The 27701-nt window shown below is 34.6% G+C and overlaps 2 protein-coding genes and 1 long non-coding RNA gene across 5 annotated transcripts in view; 2 read left to right on the top strand and 1 right to left on the bottom strand.

Moving 5' to 3' along the window:
* Positions 1–20066, bottom strand: part of LOC127872520 (interleukin-17 receptor D-like) — a 52678-nt gene extending 32612 nt beyond the window's left edge. For all 3 annotated transcript variants that reach the window (XM_052415851.1, XM_052415860.1, XM_052415847.1), the window contains exons 1-3: positions 19883–20066; positions 15516–15555; positions 1172–1342 (exon numbers count right to left, since the gene is read on the bottom strand). In XM_052415851.1, the coding sequence (XP_052271811.1) occupies positions 1172–1342; positions 15516–15555; positions 19883–19963 (292 nt within the window). In that variant the 5' untranslated portion in view covers positions 19964–20066. The remainder of the gene's footprint in view (positions 1–1171; positions 1343–15515; positions 15556–19882) is intronic.
* Positions 5839–9686, top strand: LOC127872732 (uncharacterized). Its single transcript, XR_008045761.1, has 3 exons — positions 5839–5865; positions 6967–7182; positions 8952–9686. It is a non-coding gene; the product is annotated as an uncharacterized LOC127872732 (long non-coding RNA).
* Positions 20067–22570: 2504 nt separating the features above from the next.
* Positions 22571–27701, top strand: part of LOC127872542 (protein lin-9 homolog) — a 47040-nt gene continuing 41909 nt past the window's right edge. Inside the window, exons 1-3 of the mRNA XM_052415871.1 lie at positions 22571–22683; positions 23166–23194; positions 25279–25374. Of these exons, the coding sequence (XP_052271831.1) occupies positions 22629–22683; positions 23166–23194; positions 25279–25374 (180 nt within the window). The 5' untranslated portion in view covers positions 22571–22628. The remainder of the gene's footprint in view (positions 22684–23165; positions 23195–25278; positions 25375–27701) is intronic.

Here is a 27701-nt window from a genome sequence, read left to right as displayed (position 1 = left end):
GTAGTAGTAGTAGTAGTGTAGTAGTAGTGTAGTAGTAGTAGTAGTAGTAGTAGTAGTAGTAGTAGTAGTAGTAGTAGTAGTAGTAGTAGTAGCAGCAGCAGTTTTGGTAAAATTTAAATATATCACAAGGGAGGCAAATGCTGTAACAATAAATTTAAACTTATTGCATTTGTTTCCCCTGTATATAAGAAAGATATAATAGTGTATTACCTCCCCTGTCCTGCTTATATTTATATTAATCAACAAAATTAAACATTAACACAATATTTAATATACAAAATATACAAAAAATGTCATATTCTGATAATATTTTTACTGATCCACTGTATTTTACTAAAAGGATGATGTTTCATTGGACTGATAATTATAGATTTAGGATTACAGACCAGTTGCTTTAGTAATATTGTTCAGAGTGTGCCCTGTTGGCTGCGTATGCATTCTTGAGTTATCATTCAAAAACCATTTTACTATTCCGAATCACCGTGACCTTGACCTTTGACCTAGTGACCTCAAAATCAATAGGGGTCATCTGCGAGTCATGATCAATGTAATGAAGTTTCATGATCCTAGGCCCAAGAGTTCTTGAGTTATTGTATGACAACCACCTGGTGGACGGACCGACTGACCGACCGACCAACAGACAGACCGACATGAGCAAAGCAATATACCCCCTCTTCTTCGAAGGGGGGCATAAATATGTTAGATTACATACAGGCTACAAATGTTGCTTTAAATACATAATTTGTTCTTAAATATAAGCAGTGTATTTAGAGGTCTTTGATACATTTCGCATCATTTTGAACTGTTATATATTATTTGAACATTACGTTGCTTTTAAAACAATATTATTTAATTTTAGACTAAGTGCTAAGAATGGTTGGTGAGTATGGGCTTCATACTACAAGGCACAGCTATACATACATCCTTTCAGCCTGACTGACTAGCAGATTCCAGTATAGCATGAATTGCAATATTTGTTATGCAGTGGTTGAAATGGGCCATGCTCTGTGAAAAGGGGGGTTTATGCATGTGCTTAAAGTGTCATCTAAGATAAGCCTGTGCAGACTGCACAGGCTAGTCTGGGACATCACTTTATGCACATGCATTAATCCCCCCTTTTCACAGAGCACAACCCATGCTGTGGTTGAAATGCTTCATCAACAAGACTCACCATTAGCAGGAGGAGTCCAGGTAAGGTTAACTTCCACATAATATTGTCCATTTGTGTATTTCTTGTATCTGGCTGACACATTGAGGTTCTCCGGCTTGCCTGGATGGTCTAGGGTGCTTGTAACGTAGGGCATGGAAGCAAACGTGTCTCTTAGAAACTGTTCGCTGCAATCTGAAAAATAAAGTTTAAACATAAAAATATTATACTACTATTAGTTATTGATTAAAACAAAAAATATGTGCATTAAACTCCAGTACAGAAGTTAATATTGAGCACGGCAGCACAAGGTCCCATGTAAGAAACACAGGATGTAGACAAAAGCCATGATTTTTTAACATGAGTTGGTGACATTAATGATTTTAAATATTCATATATTTTATTTGTCAGTGACATAAAAAAAGAAAACGGTTATTTGATATTTCAATTTTCTGTGCTAATTGTGGTTGGGAAAAAAACATACTAAACTAGAAATGGGGCGGCAGAGGCAAACGCGTATCCCCACGCCGCATGTTTGACTCAGGGTCTCCCCAGGGTTGATAATGGGGCCATGCATAGTTGAGATTGACCGTATTGTTATAAGAGAAGTTCAGTATCAATTAGAAGTGAATCGTCGTAGAAATTATAGTGGCCACATAACCATCTTTTCAAACCAGTGCATTATTCATCTTAAAACAGAAAGGCCATCATCTATGGCTGTTTTGAAATAAAAAGAGGGCAATGGAAAAAATGGAATGTGTTGGAAAAATAGATTTTTAGCTGCATATAACTTGTAAATTTGTCATAAATGTCAATATTCAATTATGAAAATTCTTTTATATTTAAGAGTATAGAACTAATAGATTTCATGTACATAGACTGTATATGCATAATTATATAAGTAACAATTTCATAAAAAAATACACAAAAAGTACTGCTGGTACAAAATGACAAATATGGTAAATATTGATGCCATTTAACACGTAAATGCCAAGTCGTAAACATAAGCAAATACTTTACTTGACCCTTTCTCCCATAAGAAGCAAAGTTAAAATGCCTCTTGCAACCAGCATAAAACCAGAACAGTCTGCGAGTAACTCACATTCTGTTCAGGTTTTATGCTGTTTGCCACTCATCAGTATCTAAGGGCTAGAAATGAAGCCTTTAAAACTTGAATTAAGTAATAAAGGTATTTGATTAAATTTAACTTTCTGAGGGACTACAAATGCGTCATAACACATATCTAAGTGGTAAAGGGTTAAACCAATAAATGTTAAGATGTTCAAAAGCACACGTGCTTTATCAGCTGAGTGAGTGCAAGATTTGGGTGGCTGCTTTTATGTGAAGTTGCATGACTTCCTGGTTGAATTTAAAACTGCTCAGATTAAATGTTTTCACCAGACCATACAATTTTCTTGAAAACACATTATTCATGTACATAATAAACATATTTTTTTAAGTTATCAAAGATTGAAAGCCTTTTTAACAATTCTATGACGAAATTTACAGTCACAAAGGCACATTGAAATATATTGATCAATACTCAAACAGTTTGATATTATTTTCCGTTTATCTGATAAATAAATCCACAATTTTAATTTTATGAAAGAGATTGTTGGGTAGACATGCAACATAGAGTGCCTGATATGGGGTAACATGACTAATATTACAGAAACACAGCAATACCTGATGCATTCCTTGTTCTGATGGTTCTTATGTGAATAAATGTGGTTAAAATTAATAACAAGCAAACAATTTGTATTATACTGTCTGCATGATGTTCTAACTTTTTTAAGATTGTATGGCTTACAATGTTCTTATAAATAGTCTACATCATTTAAAGTTTGTTTATATTGTTTAGCAATGCAAATGACTTGCAATTGATTCTAAAGGCAAAAACACACAGCCATATTTATATAACGAGACCAGGTTGTTTTTTTTCCTTCTTTGTGACCCACCGAAAAACGGCCCTTTTCCCTTGCATTTTTTTCCCCCTCAGCAGGTAAATTTTCCCCCAGATTTCATTTCCTCCCCCCCCCCCCAACAAAAAAAGTTTTTTTTTTTTTTTAAACTTTAAATACATAAGTTAACTTGATCAAGTGTAGAAAATAGAACATATTGCATAATTAAATTATCTGTTGCCTTGAATTTGTTTTAAAAATAGTAAAATATGTTAAATTGATTATTTAAGACTTTCCTTATTTTACCCAAAATCCGTCGTTTCGCGTGATTTTTTCCCCCAAAATCTGGCATTTCAAGCAATTTTTTTCTCCTAAAAAAGGCCAGACCCTTTCCCAAAAATCAGATAAAAAAACCCTGATTAGACCTACATGTACATGTACATCTAACTTGCTCAATAAAAAGTAAACTCTTCAGCTGCAGTTCTATTTACACATTGAACAAGAATCGTCACCATAGGATGACATATGCCCCTGGAAAACACTTTTTCGAAACCTAAACGTAGATTTCAAAACCTAAACGCGGACCCTATGTTCAAGGTCAAGGTCAAAGGGTTCAAAATTTGTGTGCGTATAGAAAGGCCTTGTCCATGTTCACATGCATACCAAATATTATGGTAACATCTGAAGCGACATAAAAGTTATGAGCATTTTTTGAAACCTAAACTCAAAGTGTGACGGACAGACAGACAGACAGACATACAGATGGACATGCAATCACTATATGCCCACATTCGGGGGCATAAAAAAAACATAAACAAATTTTGCACATACATCATGAAACATGTAAAGAGAAGGACCCAAACATTTTCAATAAAATGCTTACTAATTGGGAATATTGAAAAAAATAGTTTAAACATGACATCAATTGGCCAAAGTAAGGCCAAACATAAATGATAAGTGACATTCAGATTCACAACCAAAGGAGTGCTAGAAATTTGTCATTAAAAAACACTTTGTAAAATGAGAAAGTATCTGCATAAATGAGAGGTAAAAGCCAAATTAATTTTAAAACAACAGGCAAGGGATCAATTTGGTCTTTTTAATCCATGGTTGATTTCTTAATCGTAGACTATCAATAGATGGTTGATTGCTTACTTGAAGACTATCAATAGATGGTTGGTTCCTTACTTCAAGACTATCAATAGATGGTTGGTTCCTTACTTAAAGACTATCAATAGCTGGCTGGTATCTTACTTGAAGACTATCAATAGATGGCTGGTATCTTACTTGAAGACTATCAATAGATGGTTGGTTCCTTACTTAAAGACTATCAATAGCTGGCTGGTATCTTACTTGAAGACTATCAATAGATGGCTGGTATCTTACTTGAAGACTATCAATAGATGGTTGGTTCCTTACTTAAAGACTATCAATAGCTGGCTGGTATCTTACTTGAAGACTATCAATAGATGGTTTGTTCCTTACTTGAAGACTATCAATAGATGGTTGGTTCCTTACTTAAAGACTATCAATAGCTGGCTAGTATCTTGATCAATAGATGGTTGGTTCCTTACTTGAAGACTATCAATAGATGGTTGGTTCCTTACTTAAAGACTATCAATAGATGGCTGGTATCTTACTTGAAGACTATTAATAGATGGTTGGTTCCCTACTTGAAGACTATCAAAAGCTGGTTGATTCCTTAATTATAGACTATCCACAGCTGTTTGCCTTCTTAATTCTAGACTATCAACTTGTATTTTTATTCATGCTACTGACTGCATATCCTGCACAACTACGTTGATTTAGTTGCAACTGTTATGTTAATGTTTGAAGACTTGCTAAATAAGTAATAGTGTAGATGCTTATAACTAGAGATACAAACAAGAGCTGTCAGAGGACAGCGCGCTCGACTATTCCAGTGCTTGACAGTATAATGTAAGCCACCATGGAGAGGTGGTATAATGTGGGTGTGTGGTCATTTAATAGATGATCTTTCAAAAAAAAAAAAAAAAGAAATGTTTTTTTTGGGGGAGGGGATTCTGGGGTGGGGCGTGGGGGATGATTTGGGTGGAGTCCATTGTGGTATGTCAGGTAAGTGCTGTTTTGTCAAAGTATGAACCAAATGTGATCATAAATAAAGAAGTTATGGCAATTTAAGCAAACTTTATTAATTTGACCTTGAGAGTCAAGGTCATTCAAAGGTCAAGGTCAAATTTAACTTGCCAGGTACAGTAACATGATGATAGCAAGAAAGTATTTGAAGTTTGAAAGCAATAGTCTTGATACTTTAGAAGTAAAGTGGATCTAAACACAAAAATTTAACAAAATATTCAAAGTTACAAAGACAAGAAAGGGCCATAATTCCATTAAAAAGCCAAACAGAGTTATGCAACTTGCCCTGTACAGTCCCCTTACTATAGACTGTTCCATAATCGATAAATTGACCGCCGCCATATTGTCAGTCACGTGACTGTCCGCCATTACACTGCTGCTAACTGGTGCGAGTCTGCGATTCCAAAAGCCAAAGACGTAGAGAATACCTGCTTAACCGTTGTCGGATAAATAAATTACTTAATTAATTAATGTGAGGCTATTATCACATTATTTTCGTATAGCCTTCAGCTTCACATGTATAAATTAGCATATCGTTCTAGCGACTCGCTCTTTACAGAACCGGTTTAACCGATTGAAAATCATTTAATTGAGCGAACCCTATGACGTCAACAACCACATTTCTCATAATCGTTTTAGCGCTCGAAGCGACAACATCGTGCACGTTAAATCTACTCTTCTTTTGGACCACGTGTTCGGTTGGTAAGTCTTACTTGGTGATTTTTATTTTATATTGAGTGCGCTTTAGGACGCTGTCCAGAGCTTTGGTTTTGGGAATTGAAATGACCAGCACTCGTGGGGACGATGTCCTCAGACTATCCGACTCGTCGGATACTGAATTTTCTGGTTTCGACATTGTCGACACGCCATACGTTGCTCAAACAATTGATGTTTGTACAGACGATGTCTGTACCGAAAAACGACATAAAAGTCCGGTGAAAGGGAAAAAGATTGTAAAATCCTCTAAAAAATCCAAACCTGAAAGTAAAAAGAAACCTAAACCGGATTCGCAAAAGCCTTCATGTTCGAAAAGTAAAAAACAAACTATGGACTTAAATAATTTGTCTTCTGAAGACCTTTTGGTATTGAAACAAAAGCTTGGTTTAGTTGCCGAGCAATCTGACAGAAGACCATTTTATGACAGACCCAATATTCACGTCTCAATTGATAGAGATGACATTTCGGACAATGAACATATTTCGGATAATGAACACATTTCGGACAATGAACATGGCTCTAGTGTGGCAAGGAAAATTTGTAATGAACTTTTTTCCAATAGTGATTCTGACGAGGAATGGTCGCCTCCCAAAACCAAAGTAATGGAGAAGGGTCAACATATTGCTGATTCTCTGGCTAATATGATTAATTTAGCTTGTAGTACACCTTGTGACATTGAGGGAATTGTTTCTAAATATAAAATTCCTGGGAACCTTGACAAAGCCTGCCCTCCTATTGTTAATGCCGAGGTGTGGCGTATAATGGATAGAAAAGGCCATGCCTCAGATAAGGGGCTTCAAGATGTGCAGGCAATTTTGACTGCTGCTATGGTTCCCATTATCAAGCTGGCAGAAACAGTTAAAAAGTCAAATGTTAAAGTTCAATGCAAGGAATATATTGCAGATGCCCTTACTCTAATGGGTCAAGTGCAATACAATATTTCTGTTAAACGCAGATATGGTATTAGGCCACACCTGAATAAAAAGTATGCATCACTATGCAATGTTAGTATGCCAATCACTACCAAGTTGTTTGGAGATGATGTTACAAAAGACCTGAAAGCCTGTGACTCAATGTTTAATATAGGATCAGGAAAACCATGGTGGAAGTCAAAGACTCTACGTCCAACTCACAGGCCATACAGAGGCAGTTCCAATTATTCAAATTATGGTGGCGCTGGTGTAGGCCGTTTCCAACCATACCCACAGAGAGGCGGGCGACCTTTTCGAAGGGGTCTCTCAGGTGGCAGTTTTCGAGGACGAGGTGGATACGGCCAATCCCCAAGTGGAAAATAGATCGATGGTAGGTAAGACACAGTTCTTTATTGATTCATGGAGAAGATTAACCTCAGATAAATGGGTTTTAGATACTGTCAGTGGTTACAGGATTGTTTTTGATAAACAACCTATTCAAAAAAGAGTGCCTTTGGAAATTCCCTTTATAAGTGAACAGCGTAAGATTGTGGAGGAAGAAATTAAGACCTTGATAAACATAGGTGCCATTGTTGAAACTATACACGAACCAAATGAGTTTATTTCAACACTGTTTATTGTTCCAAAACCGAACGGGAAATATCGACCTGTTATAAATTTAAAGTTTTTAAATGAGTTTGTTCAATACAATCATTTTAAACAAGAAACCTTTAAGGTGGTTCTTGATTTATTGCAAAAAGATGATTTTTTGACTTCTGTTGATATGGAGCAAGCTTATTTTCATATACCAATACATGCGGAAAGTCAAAAGTTTTTGAAATTTTATTGGAATGGCCATTTATATAAATTTGTGTGTTTGTGTTTTGGTTTAGCATCGGCACCATATGTGTTTACTAAAGTGTTGAAACCAGTCTTTTCATATTTTCGTCAGATTGGGATACGCTGTTCGTACTATATTGATGACTCTTTAACAATGAATAAAGACAAAGAGACTTGCAAAAACAATACTGATACAGTTGTCCATATTCTTACATCACTGGGATTTTCTATCAATGACAAGAAATCTGTTTTAGTTCCCACACAAAGAATAGTGTTTTTTGGGTTTGTAATTGACACTGTACTTTTCAGAGTATTTTTAACAGAAGAAAAGTTGGAGAAAATACGTAAACAAGCTGAAAAGTTGTTAAAAACAAAATTAGTTGTTGTAAGACATTTAGCGTCTTTTATTGGGTTGTTAGTTAATGCATTTAATGCAGTGTTAGAAGCGCCTTTACATTATAGATCTTTAGAAAGAGACAAGCTTACTGGCTTGTGTTCAGACTCAAACTTTGACAATAGTATTCAGTTGTCAATATCATCCAGAAATGACATTATCTGGTGGCTTAACAATGTGCGAGACAAAAATGGTAAAAGCATAAAACCAAAACTCATTTCTTGTCATTGCAAGACTGATGCTTCTCTTCAAGGATGGGGTGGTGTGAATACCCAAAATAATAAATATGCTAATGGCAGATGGACGACAAATGAAATGCAATTATCCATAAATATTTTGGAACTGATGGCAATTTTTAATGTCTTGCAATCCCTTTATTCAGACTATTGTAATGAACATATTGAAATCCAATCAGATAATGTAACCGCCATCAAGTATATTAATGATATGGGTGGAATGACATGCAGTGTTATGGACTCTATAGCCAGGGATGTATGGTATTGGTGTATTAAAAGGGACATATATATTACAGCCGTTCACATACCAGGTGTCAAAAATGTTGAAGCTGATTTTTATTCCAGAAATTTTTCTGATTCATCAGAATGGATGTTAAAGAAACAGGTTTTTGAAAGAATTTGCTGTCAGTTTTTTACACCGTTGATTGATCTATTTGCATCAAGGTTAAACAAGCAAACCGAGCTATTTGTGTCATGGTTTCAAGAGCCAGGTGCAATATTTGCTAATGCTTTTCATATGTCATGGCATGATACTAAACCATATATTTTTCCACCGTTTTCATTAGTAGGGAAGGTAATCTGCAAAATTAAAGAAGATGCTGTGGACAGAGCAATTGTTATATTTCCTTTATGGCGGACACAACCTTGGTTTCCTTGTTTAATGGAAATTATTTCTGATTTTCCGGTCAGACTTCCAAGACATCGAGACATCCTGACATTACCACACAATGGACAAGTTCACCCGTTGTCAAAGAGACTCGACTTGGTCGCGGCAGTTGTATCGGGGAGGCCCTCCGTTGTAGAGGACTTTCATCAGAGACTACAACCATCATCTTGGCTGCCTGGAGAAGAGGAACTCTCAAACAGTATGATTCTGCATGGCGGAAGTGGATGTCTTGGTGTATGTGCAGGGAAACTTCTCCCTTTAACTCATCTGAAGTAACTGTACTTCAATACTTAGAGCATTTAAGGTCTATTAACAAGTCATACTCTGTGTTGAACACTCATAAATCAATGTTAATGCAAACATTACCCTTTTTTGGAAATAAGTGGTGTAAAGACTGTTTTTTAATTCAGAAATTTATGAAGGGAGTTTTTCATTCTCGTCCTCCAGTACCTAGATACCAGTTTGTGTGGGATGTTACTCTTGTATTGAATTTTTTAAAGTCTTTGAATCCATTGTGTAATTTATCATTAAAAATGTTAACATTTAAAGTGGTTGCACTTTTGGCATTAGGAAATGCACCTAGAGCTCAAACTTTGATTTCTATGGATTTGTCTTGTATGAAAAAAGAAGGGGCTGTGCTTATTTGTGTGTTTCCTAATTTATTGAAAACTACCAAGTTAGGTAGACCTTATGTTATGAAGATTGAACATTTTAAGGATGAAAAATTATGCATTTTGCATTCTTTGTTGTTTTATATTAGAGTTATGAAACCACTTAGGAAATCTTCAAAATTGTTCATTTCTTATGTGACTTATAAAGCAGTTACATCTAGTACTATTGCTAGATGGCTAAAGAGTGTGTTGGACCTTTCAGGTATAAACACTGATTATTTTAAAGCACATTCATTTCGAACTGCCTCTACATCAGCTGCATATGCAAAAGGTTGTAGACTTAAAGACATCTTAAGTACAGCTGATTGGACATCAGATAAGAATTTTAAAAAGTTCTATTTGAGGGAGTCTGTTGATTCAAAAAGTTTTGTAAACAGCGTGTTTTCAAAGTAACGTTTAATTAAATATTAGGACGGGATTTTTCTCTGTTTATGAATACTTCATCATTATGACATTGTTACAGTAATGTCAATAATTGTGGTTGTTAGGCTACATATGTTCATTTTCTTATTGAATTTGTTGATATTTACATGTATCCTACAAATTTGATATTCAATGAAATTTGGGAAAATAAATGTATTTTTCTTGCATATGGTATTGCTCAGTGTTGGTTTTGATTTGTTCTTTTTTAAACTGAGTATATGTTCTAATTGTTATTTATGCAGGCGTTTTTTGTCTTTAAAGATGCTAATTTATACATGTGAAGCTGAAGGCTATACGAAAATAATGTCCCCTCATCCAAGCTTTAGTGAGGGATGAAGGGGCATTATTGGAGTATAGCCGGAGGCTGAGCATGTATAAACCCAACCCTTTTACATATTTTATGAAGATTGTTTTTTAATCCCATATGTATTGGATTCCCTCCCATGATACGGGTATTCACAAAAAACGCCTAGCTTTAAACTTATGAGAAATGTGGTTGTTGACGTCATAGGGTTCGCTCAATTAAATGATTTTCAATCGGTTAAACCGGTTCTGTAAAGAGCGAGTCGCTAGAACGATATGCTAATTTATACATGCTCAGCCTCCGGCTATACTCCAATAATGCCCCTTCATCCCTCACTAAAGCTTGGATGAGGGGACATTTTTGTTGTTTAAATGATTGTTTGAAGTTGAGATGGATTGTTACAAATAAAATGTTTAAAATGCTTTCGTGTATTTGCTTTTTTTATATCTGTAATCAAGTGGTAATCATCGGCGAAAATTTGCCGGTTCAGTCGCTGATACTATGTCTTTGATTAGACTTGTTACTTTTAACGTTTCACAAACAATTCACGCATGTATTGTTGTGTTGATGTTAATAGCCGCAACATCAAGCAATTTATATTTTAATTAATACTTATTAAAGATTCTCGCGCAATTAATTACCGCTAATTGTTTGTAATTGGTCTCAGTTGGTAAAAATCTACATTCCAAAATCATAACATATTATATTAAGTACGGTATGATATTTTTGATACGCCTTCCATTATTTTTCTTGTTCTAACTGATATCAAAGATAAAAAATTGTGGTTTGGATTTATATTTAATTTTTTTAGATGGAATTTTGTCACGTTAAAAAACGAGCTTTTTATCATGAGAGAGTGATATTGATCTTGACGATATTTTATGTGATTATTCGGAAGATGAAGAGAATGTGATCTATGTGATATATCTATATTTGCATCTGTGAATCATTTAACAGCTTTAAAGCTAAAAAATACTAAAAAAATGTATTTTATAGGTCTTTGAAGTAACGCAAAACATATGGATAACGACACCAAATGTTTAGTCAATTAATCCACACACAAAAACACCTAAATAATACTTCAAAAATATATTATTAAGCGCCAAACGAATTTATTAATACATTTATTTGCAACTTTAAAAACGCGGCATAAGCATCAAATTAAAGATTATCTGAAGACTGAAAAGCCAACAATTTGGCACAACAAAGAGCTCTATGCATAAGCCGTAATATTTTTTGCAGAAAAGCTTCAATAAATTACAATAGTAATACATCTAATTATAAAAATATAATTATGAATGGCATGAGTACGTTAGTGTGATAAACACGTGAGTAATAGAAAGTGTAAGGGGTGCATTGAAAATAAACGTACTACAAAGCCCTATTAAAAGCGAAGTGCATGACAGTATTTACATGTAATTTTAATTTGATGGGTTTTGTACAGAGAATGACGCTATTGAGGAATATTAACATACAACTGAAAAACACAACTTTACATGATGCAATTTGAACTTTGTATTCATGTATATTGAAAACTCGTTACTAGTGAGTATGAGTGGCAAATATCTAACATTTTAACACACATATATCTATATTAATATATTTTTTTAAACATTATTTACCCCCATTCGTGTCAAATGTAATTTCTTGTTTTTATGATGTCGTTCGTGCATTGCCGTAACATTAAATGACGTAGTTTTAATTAACCGATACCCGCTAAATACGTTAAATGTTATGTTTTTAGGTAAATTTTATAATTATCAAATACATTTTTTCATAAATTAAACCAGGGATTAAACGGGCTAGTATCTTTACGGTGTACAATTTCTGATATTCTATATTGGACATAACTTTTAATTTGTACAATATGTAACATATCTAATGAACGCAACTGTTAAGTATGTCGGGGGTAAAATATTAAACCAAATGACTGCTTAATACTACCAGAAAGAGAAGACATGGTGGCATCATCAATTGTGTTTAATGACCAGACTGTCATCTGCCACCCAGTGTGGTTTATGACACCCCGGGATGACGCCATGTTGTTAGTTAAGTCTGGATAATATCTGATCAAAATGAGATAATCGGATTATGCAGAACAAACGGGCAATTCAACACTGGAATGCAAAGGATTACGCGATTTTAAGATTGATGCATAAAATCAAATGATAAATATTGCATTTAGTTGTTTAATTAAATGTTTTTTTTTTAATGTGTCAACGTGTTTACTTTCCTAGACAAATACCTAAAAAATGCATGTTTTTCAAACATTTTTCTGTTATAACACTAGCTTAACATCTCCTCTAGCAGAAAAACTTTATTTCATACAATTTGCATGACAAACAAAACGTTTTACAAAAAGAAAGAAATTCACCCGTCGAATAATCGGTGCTCTCTTATATATGTTACTGGTTGTTTGGCAGTAGTGTAATGGCGGACGTGGAGAGTATTCAGGGGAGATAATTGGGTAATTACTAAATTATGGAACGGTCTATAGTTAGAGTGTCTAAAAAGCAATAGCTATGATACTTTAGGAGTAAAATGGTGCAAAACACAAAACTTAACCAATAGTTCAATTATCTAAGTATAAAAGGGGCCATAATTCTGTTAAAATGCTTGATACAGTTGTCTGCTCTTGTTTATAGATTGGGGTCATGTTGGTAAAGAAGTATGCAAAATATGAAAGCAATATGTCAAAGGACATAGGAAATATTTGAGGTGGTACGCAAACTTTAACATAGAATTATTGATAAATCTAAGTGAAAAAAGGGCCATAATTCTTACAAAATGCTTGATACAGTTGTCTGCTCTTTTTTATAGGTTGGGGTCATGTTGGTAAAGAAGTATGCAAAATATGAAAGCAATATGTCAAAGGACATACAAAATATTTGGGGTGGTACGCAAACTTTTACATTTGCACGCTCATGCTCACGCTCCCGCTAACGCCAGGCAGAGTAGGATAGCTCGACTATATATATTTCATATCTAATAAATATTTGAGGAGGTACGCTTTAACATAGATTTATCAATAATATGCATATTCTAAGTGAAAAAAGGACCATAATTCTTACAAAATGCTTGATACAGTTGTCTGCTCTTGTTTATAGGTTGGTAAAGAAGTATGCAAAATATGAAAGCAATTATGTCAAGGGACATAGGAGATATTTGGGGTAGTACGCAAACTTTAACATTTGCACGCTCACCCCGATGTAAGTAGGATAGCTCCACTATATATACAGTGTATTTTATATATAATAGACGAGCTAAAAACTGAACAATGTTTAATTGGTATTTTCTCTTGAATAGCTGCAAAAAATGCAAACATTTAGCTGACAAAAAACATCAGCCTTTTTCGCACCAGTAGCTGGGTCATTTACATAATGTTGTCCAAAACTTAAGTTGGCAGAACTTTTCTATTCTTTAGCTATCGACTGACACACACTATATCCCATCACACATTTTGGTTAAATGCATGCTCTTTTTCCTGAAATCTTAAGTTACGTCTTAAAATTACCCTATCATTAATATAATGCAAAAATATTCTTATATTATTTTTATGCCCCCCTTCGAAGAAGAGGGGGTATATTGCTTTGCTCATGTCGGTCTGTCTGTCAGTTGGTCGGTCGGTTGGGCCTAGGATCATGAAACTTCATAGGTACATTGATCATGACTCGCAGATGACCCCTATTGATTTTGAGGTCACTAGGTCAAAGGTCAAGGTCACGGTGACCCGAAATAGTAAAATGGTTTCCGGATGATAACTCAAGAATGCATACGCCTAGGATCATGAAACTTCATGGGTATATTGATCATGACTCGCAGATGACCCCTATTGATTTTGAGGTCACAACGTCAAAGGTCAAGGTCGAGGTGACCCGAAATAGTAAAATGGTTTCCGGATGATAACTCAAGAATGCATACGCCTAGGATCATGAAACTTCATGGGTAGATTGATCATGACTCGCAGATGACCCCTATTGATTTTGAGGTCACTAGGTCAAAAGTCAATGTCACGGTGACCCGAAATAGTAAAATGATTTTCGGATGATAATTCAAGAACGCATATGCTTAGGATCATGAAACTTCATAGGTAGATTGATCATGACATGCAGTTGACCCCTATTGATTTTCAGGTCACTAGGTCAAAGGTAAAGGTCACGGTGACCCTAAATAGTAAAATGATTTTCGGATGATAACTCAAGAACGCTTTTGCCTAGGATCATGACACTTCATAGGTAGATTGATCATGACTTGCAGATGACCCCTATTGATTTTGAGGTCACAAGGTCAAAGGTCAAGGTCACAGTGACCCGAAATAGTAAAATGATTTTCGGATGATAACTCAAGAATGCTTTTGCCTAGGATCATGACACTTCATAGGTACATTGATCGTGACTCGCAGATGACCCCTATTGATTTTCAGGTCACTAGGTCAAAGGTCAAGGTCACAGTGACAAAAAACGTATTCACACAATGGCTGCCAGTACAACGGACAGCCCATATGGGGGGCATGCATGTTTTACAAACAACCCTTGTTTACACACTCTTTGTTCTTCTGCTTTTTGTCTAGTACTCCTAAAAAATTCCCATGTTAGAATGATCAAAGATATTGTAAATCGTACAGTTTCATAATAAAGCATTGGATGTTATAATATATATTGGTCAAGAATTTCCTTAACCCTTTTACACTCTGAGGCAAAGCAAAAATGGCTATGTGCAAACAGTATAAAACCAGAACAGCCTGCCAGTAACTCTGCTTTTCATCAGTATCAAAGGGTTAGAAATACACTCTTTTAAATTTTAATCCACTAAGAAAGGTCTTTGATTAAATTTTACTTTCTACTGGATTACAAACAAATTAAAATACGTTTCTAAGGTGTAAAGGGTTAAAGTTACCCAACAGAACTACCGGGGGTATACTAATGTTCTTTGTAAACAGTATGGAAAGGTGATCCAACTCTAAAAAGTAACTACAAAAGTACGTAGACATTCTGACATTCCTTAAAGTGATTCAAAAATATTCTAAATATTCTATTCTAAATATTCTAAATTCCCTGAGATTAATATATATTCTGCTTAAACATTCCACCCTAGAAAGGCTAGTCCCTATTCTACATTTATCAAGAGTAAGCATATACAATGGACAGTACATGTACATCTATAATGATCATAGAAAGACAATAACATACTTATTCCTCTGTAACTATACTTCTTGCATGGCACTTGATCCTGAAAATAAAGTATACAATATACAGTATACAATATGCAAGTCCCTATAAAGTTTGTTTTTCTATAGTAGTATATCAAACTTTGCTTTTAATTATCTCAAACTTTCAGCTGAGCATTTCTTTTTGCATTTACCTAGTAGAAACAATTAGAAATAAATATTGATTTCTTGGCTATATTTGATATGTAGTGTGTATTTTTTGGATGGTAATAATTAGGGCAAAAGTTCTGTCCCATTCCCAATGTCAAAAGTTTGTGTTTTTCCCAACTGACCCGCTATAATTCCCAATTTAATGTTTGAAATTTTTTTATAACAGAGTCAATATTTTTTTTGTGTTAATAAAACGGAACATTTAGTTAATTATTATCAAGCTCTATTGATTTAAACTTAGTAAATATAATATTGCAAACAGTTATTTGCAATTTTTAAGTATTTTATAGAAACCAAAACTACATAATAATAAATTTTAATCAAAATGGCCTGATATTTCCTATCCAAAGGGCATGCCCCCATTTCCAAATTGGTGAAAAAAATATTTTGCAGAATTTTGCATTATGTTTTAGTAAAATGCCTATATTCTGGAGACCTTCACACGAAATTCTTATTTGTATGTCATACTTCAAAATATGGATGTAATTCAAAGTTTAACAATGCATAGGTTAAAAGTTAAGGTTTAAATGCTCAAAGTAGTTAAATGTTGTGCTGCGGTTTGCTTAATATATTTCAATGTTCACTCTTCATGTTGTAGTGTTAACAAGTGAGTGAATAATTAGTAATGAATATGAATTTGCAGCTTATAAAAAGCGTGTTTTTTTCTCAACATTTCGAGAATGGGGCCTGGTACCTTTGAATAGGGAAATTTTGCGATGTTTTTACTAAAATTGGGAAGTTAGTGTTGTTGCTGTTTTGCTAAAACATGCTTTAACCCTTTGCATGCTGGGTAATTTGTCAACTGCTAAAATGACGTCTGCTGAATGTCTAAAATTAGCATTTTCTTAAAAAAAAATTCAAAGAATACTACCAGAATAGCAAACAGTTTGAATCCTGATGAGACGCCACGTTCTGTGGCGTCTCATCTGGATCCAAACTGTTTGCAAAGGCCTTTAAAATTCGGTTCCAGCGCTTAAAGGGTTAAATCCAGGAAATAAGTGTTTTCAGTATTATTTTGTACTAAGGTTGAACTATATGGCTGTCTGGGAGATGAATTAAATGTTGAAATTCAAAAAATATATATATATATTTATAAATTTTCTTCGAAACCTTAAGTTGGGAATTTTAGGTACCTTTTGGGAATGGGGCCGAATACCCGACCTGATTTGTAACAAAATGAATCATGATTTAATCTTTTAGATTGATGATAAAACAATTTACACAAAGACAAATTTTTAAAATTGGTCTTTGCCAGACGCGTTTTGCATATTTGAATAAAATGTTTTCTGTATATTATGAATCCATGGTAATTTTGGTAAAATTTTCATTTTGCCAACCAGTCCCTTTAATGGCTTTATTATCTTTCAGTGATTTTTTGCCCAAAATAACTTTTTCCTAATTAAAAGTAACATTTTTTTCCAATGCCAAACTTGTCCAATAAACTCAATAATGGTTTATTAAGTTTGTTATACACTGATATAATTTTGTAGCACTTTATAATGTTAATTTAAACATGCACAAATAATCAATTGGAACACTTTAATTTACATGTATAATCCCATTAATAATGTTTCCAGAGCTTTTTTTCCTGATTTTGTGCAGCTGCCCTTGCCCCCTCACATTTTGAAAAATGAGTAGCAAACTTCTGCAAAATTGTATTTCAAAAAAGCGAGTTGTGAACTTTTAAAAATTGGGAAATTCAGTTGTTAAAAAATTAATATAGTAAAAGCATGTTTAATACTTGAATCATATTCAAATGTCTTAAAGTAATGCATTAAAATAATATTTTCATTGTTTGACACTTTCTTTTAACAAATTACCACTTATATTGAGATCAACAATATTCTGACTGGTAAATTCAATCTAAAACCATAGAAAAGCCCAATTACTGCTAAAATCTTGTCTCCCTTATGTAAAATATTAAATCAAATTTTAATTTTGAATTGAGCAATGGCCATTTTTTTACAGTTTTAAGCCCTAAAAGACAGATTTTCACAGCTGAAAATGGCCGTTTTTGTTAAGAATAGTGGCCTTAGTTTACAAGATTTGTGAAATGTCCATGTCAAAATTGTGAAATGGCTGTTCATGGGCATTCTCTAAGACAGAAAAAAGGCCCTGTGTTTCATTTCTCCCAATTTCATATCAATGCTTTTTCTATTTTCTGATGTTTTTCAAATGTTTTTTAAACCATCTTGAATGACTTTCCAAATATCTAGGTCTCACACACCAAAGTGACCGCAAATGGGATAACCATATTAACTCAAGCACAAAAAATGCAAACCAGGCATTCGGATTTCTTCGCTGCAACCTAAAAGTTAGCTCATCAAAAGTTAACGATCATGCTTCTAAAGCAATAGTTTGGCCTAGACTATAATATTCCTCAAGTGTCTGGATTCATAACAAACAGATACCACAACACCCTAAATTGGTCCACTCTTGAAACAGCAGAACAAAATTCTGTCTTATCATGTCAAATAAAATTATCCACCACATAGTTGCCATCTCTTCTCTAGATAATCTCCTTGTTCTAGTTCTTCTTGAATGCTCTGAGCTTTTATGGGTAGTACATACGTACAGCTCATCGTTCTTCTTGATTAAACCATATTCAATGTGAACATAACAAGTCTGAAGTATGTCTATAAATTCAATCAGCGTAACAAACACAATACCTGACACCATCTATATCAATTTGCGTGTTGTTTGTGAATAAATGCTCTCAACTAAAAGTTTATAAAAAATCGTTATCAAACCAAAAGTCGAAGTTTTCTATTGATGCTTGGATCTATCTTAATACGAAGGTTCCCTAGAAAGTAGGTGTATTACGATTGGTTGATAAGACACGAGATCTATCTTGCGGAAAATTCCAGAGATAATCAATAGAGTATTTTCGAATTCGGAATTTTCGGAATACTCAGCTTTTTCCATTGCAAATACTTACACATTATCATGAACCGTTGACGTGTTTGAAACTTTGGATTAATATCATTATTATACGAGCACACCTAATCACGTAAGTTGTTTTAATTTGCGCATTAGTGATATATTTTTGATCTGTTTGTGTTTATTTATGCCAGAAAATAGTTAATGTTGCTAATATTACGATTAAAGTACCGCCTAGATTTTGGGCGGGGGACTTGACATGGCAAATGCCTTTACCAGTTGCAACTCCCAGCTACCCAGAGGTTCAATAGCTGGGCATTGGATTATTGCAACTACTCCTTGTTCCTGTCGACCACTGATCCAGACTCAGCAGTAACCATTGTTTTAGGCATATACAAACCTTAAAAGACTTATAAATTTTCATTCTACCCAAGATCAGTCATACAATGGAATTCACTACCCCCCCCCCCCCCCCCCCCCCCCCCCGATATACATGAGGCAGCCACAGTAGTAGTATTTAAGACCCTTACTCCTGTGGCTGTCATTGTCCCTCTAATCCTACTGTAAACACTTAAACAATGTTAATAATTTTTAACTAACACCCAACTGAGCTACCTTTGTACAGTTTGCACCCCTAAACTAGTAGGCGTTGGCACATATCTTCTATCAGTGATTTTTTATGTCAATTTCGGGGACGACATTCGGCCCCATACCCCTCAAGATAGAGTATACATGTATATTTTTCCTAGTAGATTTTGTAAAAAAATCCCTAGAAGTGAAACAAAAATTTTGTAAAAAGAAGTGTCTTATGATCATTATATCTCAATTTTATTTCATAAACAACTAACAAAGTATATAACTATAATTAAAAGATATCATAACAACATATAAGTTACTCCTATAAATATGAGGTCGATTTAATTTTTACACATTTAAGAGGTAATCGCTCACATACATGTCTAATTAATGATAATTTTATGCATTAGCAAAGATTTAACGAGAAAAACTGAAGTTTTAGTTGAACTCACTTTGCTATAGGAAAACGACGGTAGCCGTTTAGATGTAAGCGGGGTAACATACGTCTAATTATTTGGACTACATATAAGTGTGAAATTTTAATTTTCCCCCTTTCCTAAAAACGACGCGTTTTCCCTTTTGGACGGGCCCGCCAGCATTCCCCTATGGTTAAAAAACCCACTGTTTATTAAGAAGGAGTGCTGTATCAGAAGAGGAAGAAGACTTAACTTCTTGAGCCGAACTAAAGTTGTCCGTGTATACTTTGAGTGATAGTAAACTTACATTTGGAGAACAGTCTAATGAGCTCTGAGACCTGGTCAGATTCAGAAATCCGAAAAACGCAATTAAACAGTACATCCACATGTTGACATCGCGTAATAGCTCACTATTTAATTAGTTTTCTAGTGGTCCACACATTTTCCGTGAAATGTTGTTGTTTGTTTTCTTCCTAGTATTAGCGCATGCGCGTACATCGTTAACGTTAACGTTAAAAGCCGGAGCTAATTGCAACCACAAAACAGACCATCGCGCAGAGTGTGACTGGTTCCGAGCATATTAACTGCCAATATGAAAAAAATACGAGAACACAACATTCTTCATTGTGAACAGATAATTCATGAAAATGATTTTTCCTGCAGACGATTTCATACATGCATAATGTGTTTCATTATAAGATGCATATTTAGCAGTACTATCAACGCTCTTTTCGACTCAAATATTGTCTCAGCTGTTAGGCCTTAGAATCATATCAATGGTGCATTTTTTCTGTATCGCACACCTTTGTACGCTCAAGATAAGAACGCTACATTCAAGCGCCAAAAAGCAAGTTTAGAATAACTATTTTTATGTTGAAATAATAAAGCATATCATTAAAGTGAACTAACTGTTGAAATAATAAAGCATATCATTAAATCGAAATAATTGTGTTGAACATATCCTCAATAAAAACAATAAATATATTGCGACTTTCAACCACAAGAATAGTCTTGCATTGAAACAATTAGCACTAACAAAGTGAACAATCACTAAATCGTTATGTGTTGAAACAATAAAAACTGTTGAAATAATTATAAATATCATTAAAGTGAAAGAACTGTGGTAAACTAATACAAGTCCTGCGTTGAAACAATTAGCACTCAAACTCAAGTGAAAAGACACTAAAACGGTATGTATGAAATAATAAAAAAAATTAATATCATTATAGTGAATGAAATGCTGGAATAATCAAACATATCATGAAAGTGAAAGAACTGGGATGAACATATCATACTCGATATAAACAACTAATAAACTGTGTAATTAAACCGCAAGAATTGTCTTGCGTTAAAACAATAACACTATAACTAAGTGGAGAGAAAATGAATCGTTATATGTGAAAACATAGCATATCATACTCAACATAAACAAATAATAAACTGTGTAATTTAACCGCAAGAATTGTCTTGCGTTAAAACAATAACACAATAACTAAGTGAAAAGACACTGAATTGTTTTATGTGAAATAATAACAATTATCAATACAAATTGATGTGTGGCATTCAACTTAAAGAGCTGCGTTAAACATATCGTTAAAGCGAAAGAACTTGTGTGAACACATCTTACTCAGTAAAAAATACACTGTGGTATATAACCGCAAGAATTGTCTTGCGTTGAAACAACACTAAAATCCTGTGAAAAGTCACTTAGTCGATATATGCTGAACTAATAACAGCAAGAATTGTCTTGCGTTAAAAAAACAACAACACTATAATAAAGTGAAAAGACACTGAATCGATATAGGTTGAAATAATAAAAAAAGTGAATCAACACGGAGACAACAAAACTTTCATAATTTAAGCAAAAATAGTATGTGTAGGTACGAACAATAAAAATAGAAAAAGTACCCATCAAAATAAATAGAATACAGATGACAGAGAAATCAATTAAAAAAACTATACAGTGCTTTACCATCCCCACCCCAGCACAATAGTAATTGTATTAACCTTGCACAGACATTTCTGCATGACTCTATTGAAACAAGGGTTGTTTGTAAAACATGCATGCCCCCCATATGGACTGTCAGTTGTAGTGGCAGCCATTGTGTGAATACGTTTTTTGTCACTGTGACCTTGACCTTTGACCTAGTGACCTGAAAATCAAAAGGGGTCATCTGCGAGTCATGATCAATGTACCTATAAAGTTTCATGATCATATGCCTAGTTATTATTAAGTTATCATCAGGAAACCATTTTACTGTTTCGAGTTACTCTGACCTTGACCTTTGACCTAGTGACCTGAAAATTAATAAGAGTCATCTGCCAGCCATGATCAATGTACCTATGACGTTTCATGATCCTAGGCGTAAGCATTCTTGAGTTATCATCCTGAAACCATTTTACCATTTCGAGTCAATGTGACCTTGACCTTTGACCTAGTGACCTGAAAATCAATAGGGGTCATCTGTCAGTCATGCTCAATGTACCTATGAAGTTTCATGATCCTAGGCCTAAGCATTCTCGAGTCATCATCCAAAAAACATTTTAATATTTCGGGCCACTGTGACCTTGACCTTTGACCTAGTGACCTGAAAATCAACAGAGATTATCTGTTAGTCATGATCAATGTACTTATGAAGTTTCATGATCCTAGGCCTAAGCGTTTTTGAGTTATCATCCGAAACCCATCTGGTGGACGTACCGACAGACGGACCGACCGACATGTGCAAAACAATATACTTCCTCTTTTTCTAAGGGGGGGGGATAATAATAAGACCAATGGGACATGGAGAGTTTCAACTAAAAAGAAAATCCCGAAGAGTGTTAAATAAAAAAATACCACACACAATATACAACTTTAAATATAACGCTTAATCTAGGCTCGATAAACCCATGAACACGAGAATTTCATATGTTTGTTTTATGTTCGATTTGAAACTCAAAATGCTGAAATGAACAGACAGATGGACAAATCTCTTAAAGTCTATAATGTAAATACAGCATGTATCTCTACCTGTGAATCCAACGGCGCTCAACGCACCTTGCCAAACATAATGGTACCGACTATTAGCCCAATATTAATAAAGATGGCGGAAGATTTGGATATCGGTAGTAAAAATATTGTGTAAATAATAAATAAAAACGCAGTTCATCGCAAATCTAACATCAACATGATTTAAGTTACTATAACACCAATTTTAAAAGTAGAACAACAATGCCTCAAACATCTTTCTATTAAATATGCAGCATATTTGATATTAAGTTAATTCAAAGCATTCAAGAAGAACATGCGAATATGTTCATTTGATTTGGGCTAGCGAAAATGGGTGGCGAAAGAAAAATTTACCGCAGCGAGAGCCTTGCCTTTCTTGAGCCAATTTCTCAATATTTTCGCAAATGGCTCAAATGGCGAACGACAGCGCGAGCCCTGATTTATTAGAAGATGCAACTATTGCAGTTCAATATATTACTTTAGGGCTCTTGACCAACTCTCTCTACCTTTTTGCAACCACATACTTTTCATAAAGTAGAACTTTAATGTTTTTTTATGTTATATATGTTAAGTCAAATATGAGATTTTTGTGTTTCAGCCTTGTCTTCACCAAGTAAAAGAGGACTGGTACGTTGAAAGATTTATGAGTCAATTTATTATAAAGGTAGAAGAATAAGAAGCTTGTTCATTCTTACTTGCATTCCATGTACTTCTAAATGAAGAGAGTAACTGACCAGTTCTAACTATCTGCAGTTTTGCACAAAAACTGATGGATTATTATAAAACTTGGAAACAATATCACAGCTTAATTTTCTTACTTTTTGAAGAACCCAGCTTCTTAAATTTGTCAAATAAATAGTATCCTGTATAAGTTAAAATGTATGTTGACTTCCATGGAAACTGCATTTTTTTTTTTCATTTTTATGCCCCCGAAAGAGGGCATATTATAGTGATCGCACCGTCTGTCTGTCTGTCTTTCCGTCACACTTAACGTTTAGGTTTCTGCGTTTAGGTTTCGAAAAATGCTCATATTTTTCTATGTCCCTTCAGATAGCAACGTGATATTTGGTTGCATCTGTATGTCATGGAGTTGCACACTTTGAGTGGTGAAAGGTCAAGGTCATCCTTTAAGGTCAAAGGTCAAAAAACAAATCCAAGGGATGTAATAAGTTTCAAAGGGAGATATCATAATTATCTGTACCTTTCAAACAATAAAAAACAATTAATAAATCAAAGGGGCACAGTACGGGGCATTGTGTTTCTGACAAACACATCTCTTGTTTTTAGCTCACCTGAGCACAACATTCTCATGGTGAGCTTTTGTGATCGCCTTTTGTCCGTCATCCATCGTCAACATTTTGCCAAAAACTAGGTCACTAGGTCAAAAAAAAGAAAAACCTTGTTAACACTGTAGAAGTCACATTTAATCTAAATGTTACTTTGTCAAAATGTTTGTCTAAATGACATGTTTGTTGAGTTATAAAATGATTCCGGTCCATTGAAAAACATGGCCGCCAGGGTGCGGGGCAGTATTACTTATATGGCTATAGAGAAACCTTGTGAACACTCTAGAAGTCACAATTATTGCCCAATCATCATGAAACTTGGTCAAAACATTGGTTTCATTGATATATGGACGAGTTCGAAAATGGTCCAGATCAGTGAAAAAACATGGCCAGGGGCAGTTTTCTTAATATGTATATAGTGAAAACATGTGAACAGTCTAGAAGACACATTTTTCAAAAATGGTTCAGGTCTGTTAAAAAAAAATGGCTGCCAGGGGGAAATTTGTTGTTCATTTTTCATGAAACTTGGTTAGATCATTTGTTCCAATGATATCTTCGGCTGCAAAGAACAGGTTATTTCTTTTTTATCTCAGGTGAGCGACTTTGGGCCTTTCAGTCCCTCTTGTTTCATTGGGCTGTACTTACTTTAATGATGTGTTTTGTATAACATCAATAAGACTTTCTACATTACTTGAATACTTGAATGAATCAATGATCTCTTTGTTGACCATTAACACACCATCACCTAGTGTTTTTTTCCCCTTTTTGGGAATGGGACAGAGTCCCTTTCGATTGCGAAAATTTGCGGCGTTTTGACTAAAATTGGAAAATTAGTGTTAATGCTTAAAAATTGAGAATTTTCAGTATTATATTTACTAAGGATGAACTTGTCACTTATATAAGTGGAAGATGTACACAATAATGAGATCTTATATTATTTTATTATTTTTTTTTTAAACTTTCCATTGGGGATTTTTTTTCCACTGGGAGTGGGGCCGATAACAGGACCCGCTTTTGAAAGAAAAAAAACAAACTGTCACCTGATCTCATTTTCATCTTGACATTCAAAAATACTTTTGGATTAAGACAAAATCAGAATAACCAATTCTTTGATTAACCCAAAATGACAAGTTACGACTGATATTAATAATGCTTTCTTAAAAACTTCATATATTGCACTTGCATGAATGATGTATTGAAATAATATCAATACATCTAGATCATTTGACCTCAGGTTGACATTTACTTTCTTAATAAACCAGCAAAGTATATAAAGCACACTTCCAACATCTAGTTCATTATGAATTAATCCTTTGAAAAATAAAATCACAATTGTTTTACATAATTGTAAAGTTGTTGGTGTTTCAATGGTATTGTGGAATTGTCTGATATGAAGATTTGTTTGCTTTTTCAATTACATTGCAGCCACCTCGAACTAGGAAGAGGAATTCTCGTTTCTTTAACGATGATGAGGACAACTCCTTCTCTCCTATCAAATCACCTTACAAGTCCTCAAAATCTGTATGTACACCTTAATTTCTTGTATATAACAATATTCTTAAACACGCTTACTGTCAAAGATGGCCATAGTCCCTACCAAACATTTTGTACACTTCAGACTACAAATAAAGGATACATGTTGTATTCTTTAAATGAAAATATTCAAGAAGTTCTTTAATTTTTTTCAAACTTGGCATAAACCACCGTTGATTAAATATGTTACGTCTTCATGTAGGGAATTTGGTTACTCACAAAGGCATAATTGGTAGCCTGTTTATATTTAAATGTTTTTTTCTGTTATTGAAGTTGATTTTTATTCCGACCCAAAGGCGGAGGGATATAGAATCGGCGCTGTCTGTCATTCCGTCCCTCATTACATCCGTCAGTTTTTTTTTTCACCATTTGGGAATGGGGCTGGGTCCCTTTGGATTGTGAAAATTCATGGTGTTTTGACTAAAATTGGGAAATTAGTGGGGTTGTTGTTGTTTAGCTAAAAATGCCTTAAAATTAAGAATATAAGTGTTTTAAGTATTATATTTACTAAAAAGGTTGAACTCATATCGATGGGAGATGAATAAAATATTGAGATCTAAAAAGACCGTCCATTGGGAATTTTTAACTCTCATTTGGGAAAAATATACCCTTTTTATACGCCCGTATAAAATACGGGACGTATTATGTGAAACCCCTTGGCGGCGGGCGGCGGGCGGCGGGCGGCGGGCGGAAGGCATCACTTTGTCCGGACTCTAATTCAAATTGTATTCATCCGATCTTCACCAAACTTGGTCAGCAGTTGCATCTAGTTGATATCTAGGCCAAGTTCGAATATGGGTCATGCCGGGTCAAAAACTAGGTCATAGGGTCAATAAGTGCATTTTCAAAGGGGCCACTTTGTCCGGACTCTATTTCAAATTGTATTCATCCGATCTTCACCAAACTTGGTCAGCAGTTGCATCTAGTTGATATCTAGGCCAAGTTCGAATATGGGTCATGCCGGGTCAAAAACTAGGTCATAGGGTCAATAAGTGCATTTTCAAAGGCATCACTTTGTCCGGACTCTAATTCAAATTGTATTCATCCGATCTTCACCAAACTTGGTCAGCAGTTGCATCTAGTTGATATCTAGGCCAAGTTCGAATATGGGTCATGCCGGGTCAAAAACTAGGTCATAGGGTCAATAAGTGCATTTTCAAAGGGGCCACTTTGTCCGGACTCTATTTCAAATTGTATTCATCCGATCTTCACCAAACTTGGTCAGCAATTGCATCTAGTTGATATATAGGCCAAGTTCGAATATGGGTCATGCCGGGTCAAAAACTAGGTCATAGGGTCAATTAGTGCATTTTCAACGGCGCCACTTTGTCCGGACTCTAATTCAAATTGTATTCATCCGATCTTCACCAAACTTGGTCAGAAGTTGTATCTAGACAATATTTAGGTCATGTTCGAATATGGGTCATGCCGGGTCAAAAACTAGGTCACAGGGTCACTTAAACCATTTCAAGCATTCAGCATGGTGTCCGCTCTCTAATTGAAGTAATTTTCACCCGATCTTCACCAAACTTGGTCAGAAGTTGTGTCTAGACAATATCTACATGTTGGTCAAGTCCAAATATTGGTCATGCCAGGTTAAAAACTAGGTCACGAGGTCACTTACCGGTAGTGCATTTAAAGCATTTAGCATGGTGTCCGCTCTCTAATTGAAGTAGTTTTCATTAGATCTTCACCAACTTTGGTCAAAAGTTGTGTCTAGATGATATGTACATGTAGGTCAAGTTGAAATATGGGTCATGGTAAAGTTATCAAGTTGTCCAAAGCCTTAAAACGGGCGTATCTTGTGACAGTTTGGCACTCTTGTTTTCCATTAGGAATGGGGCCGATTTTAAATGAAAAAAAAACACTGTCAATCTGTCACAAACTTTTCAGGGCTTTATCTCAGAAACTTTGTAAGATATTATCATTAAACTTCATTGGTGTATAGATATCAATGAGGAGATTTGCCATGCACAAGAACCATAACCATAAACTTTCTTAAATAAGAGCTATTAACCTTTGTTTGTGTATATGATGTAACTTTTCGAGGCAATATCTCAGATACATGTACCATACACCATTTCAACATGAAACGAAGAGGGAAGCTTTCTCACAAGTAAGGACTGTATTTTCAGATGTGTCTTATACACAGGATCAACTTCTATTATAAAAAATACAGCACATTGCTGTGAATGAGTTCATTTGATATATAAATCCTTTTCCTGTACTTAACTGCTATCAATATTTTGATGTTCTTAATTTGAGTATGTGAAGAAAACATTTCCATAAATGCAATATTCTGTATTCTGGTTCGG

Source organism: Dreissena polymorpha, chromosome 1 (assembly GCF_020536995.1).
Source record: "Dreissena polymorpha isolate Duluth1 chromosome 1, UMN_Dpol_1.0, whole genome shotgun sequence".
Lineage (NCBI taxonomy): Eukaryota > Metazoa > Mollusca > Bivalvia > Myida > Dreissenidae > Dreissena > Dreissena polymorpha.
This window is presented reverse-complemented; position numbering and strand designations above follow the sequence as displayed.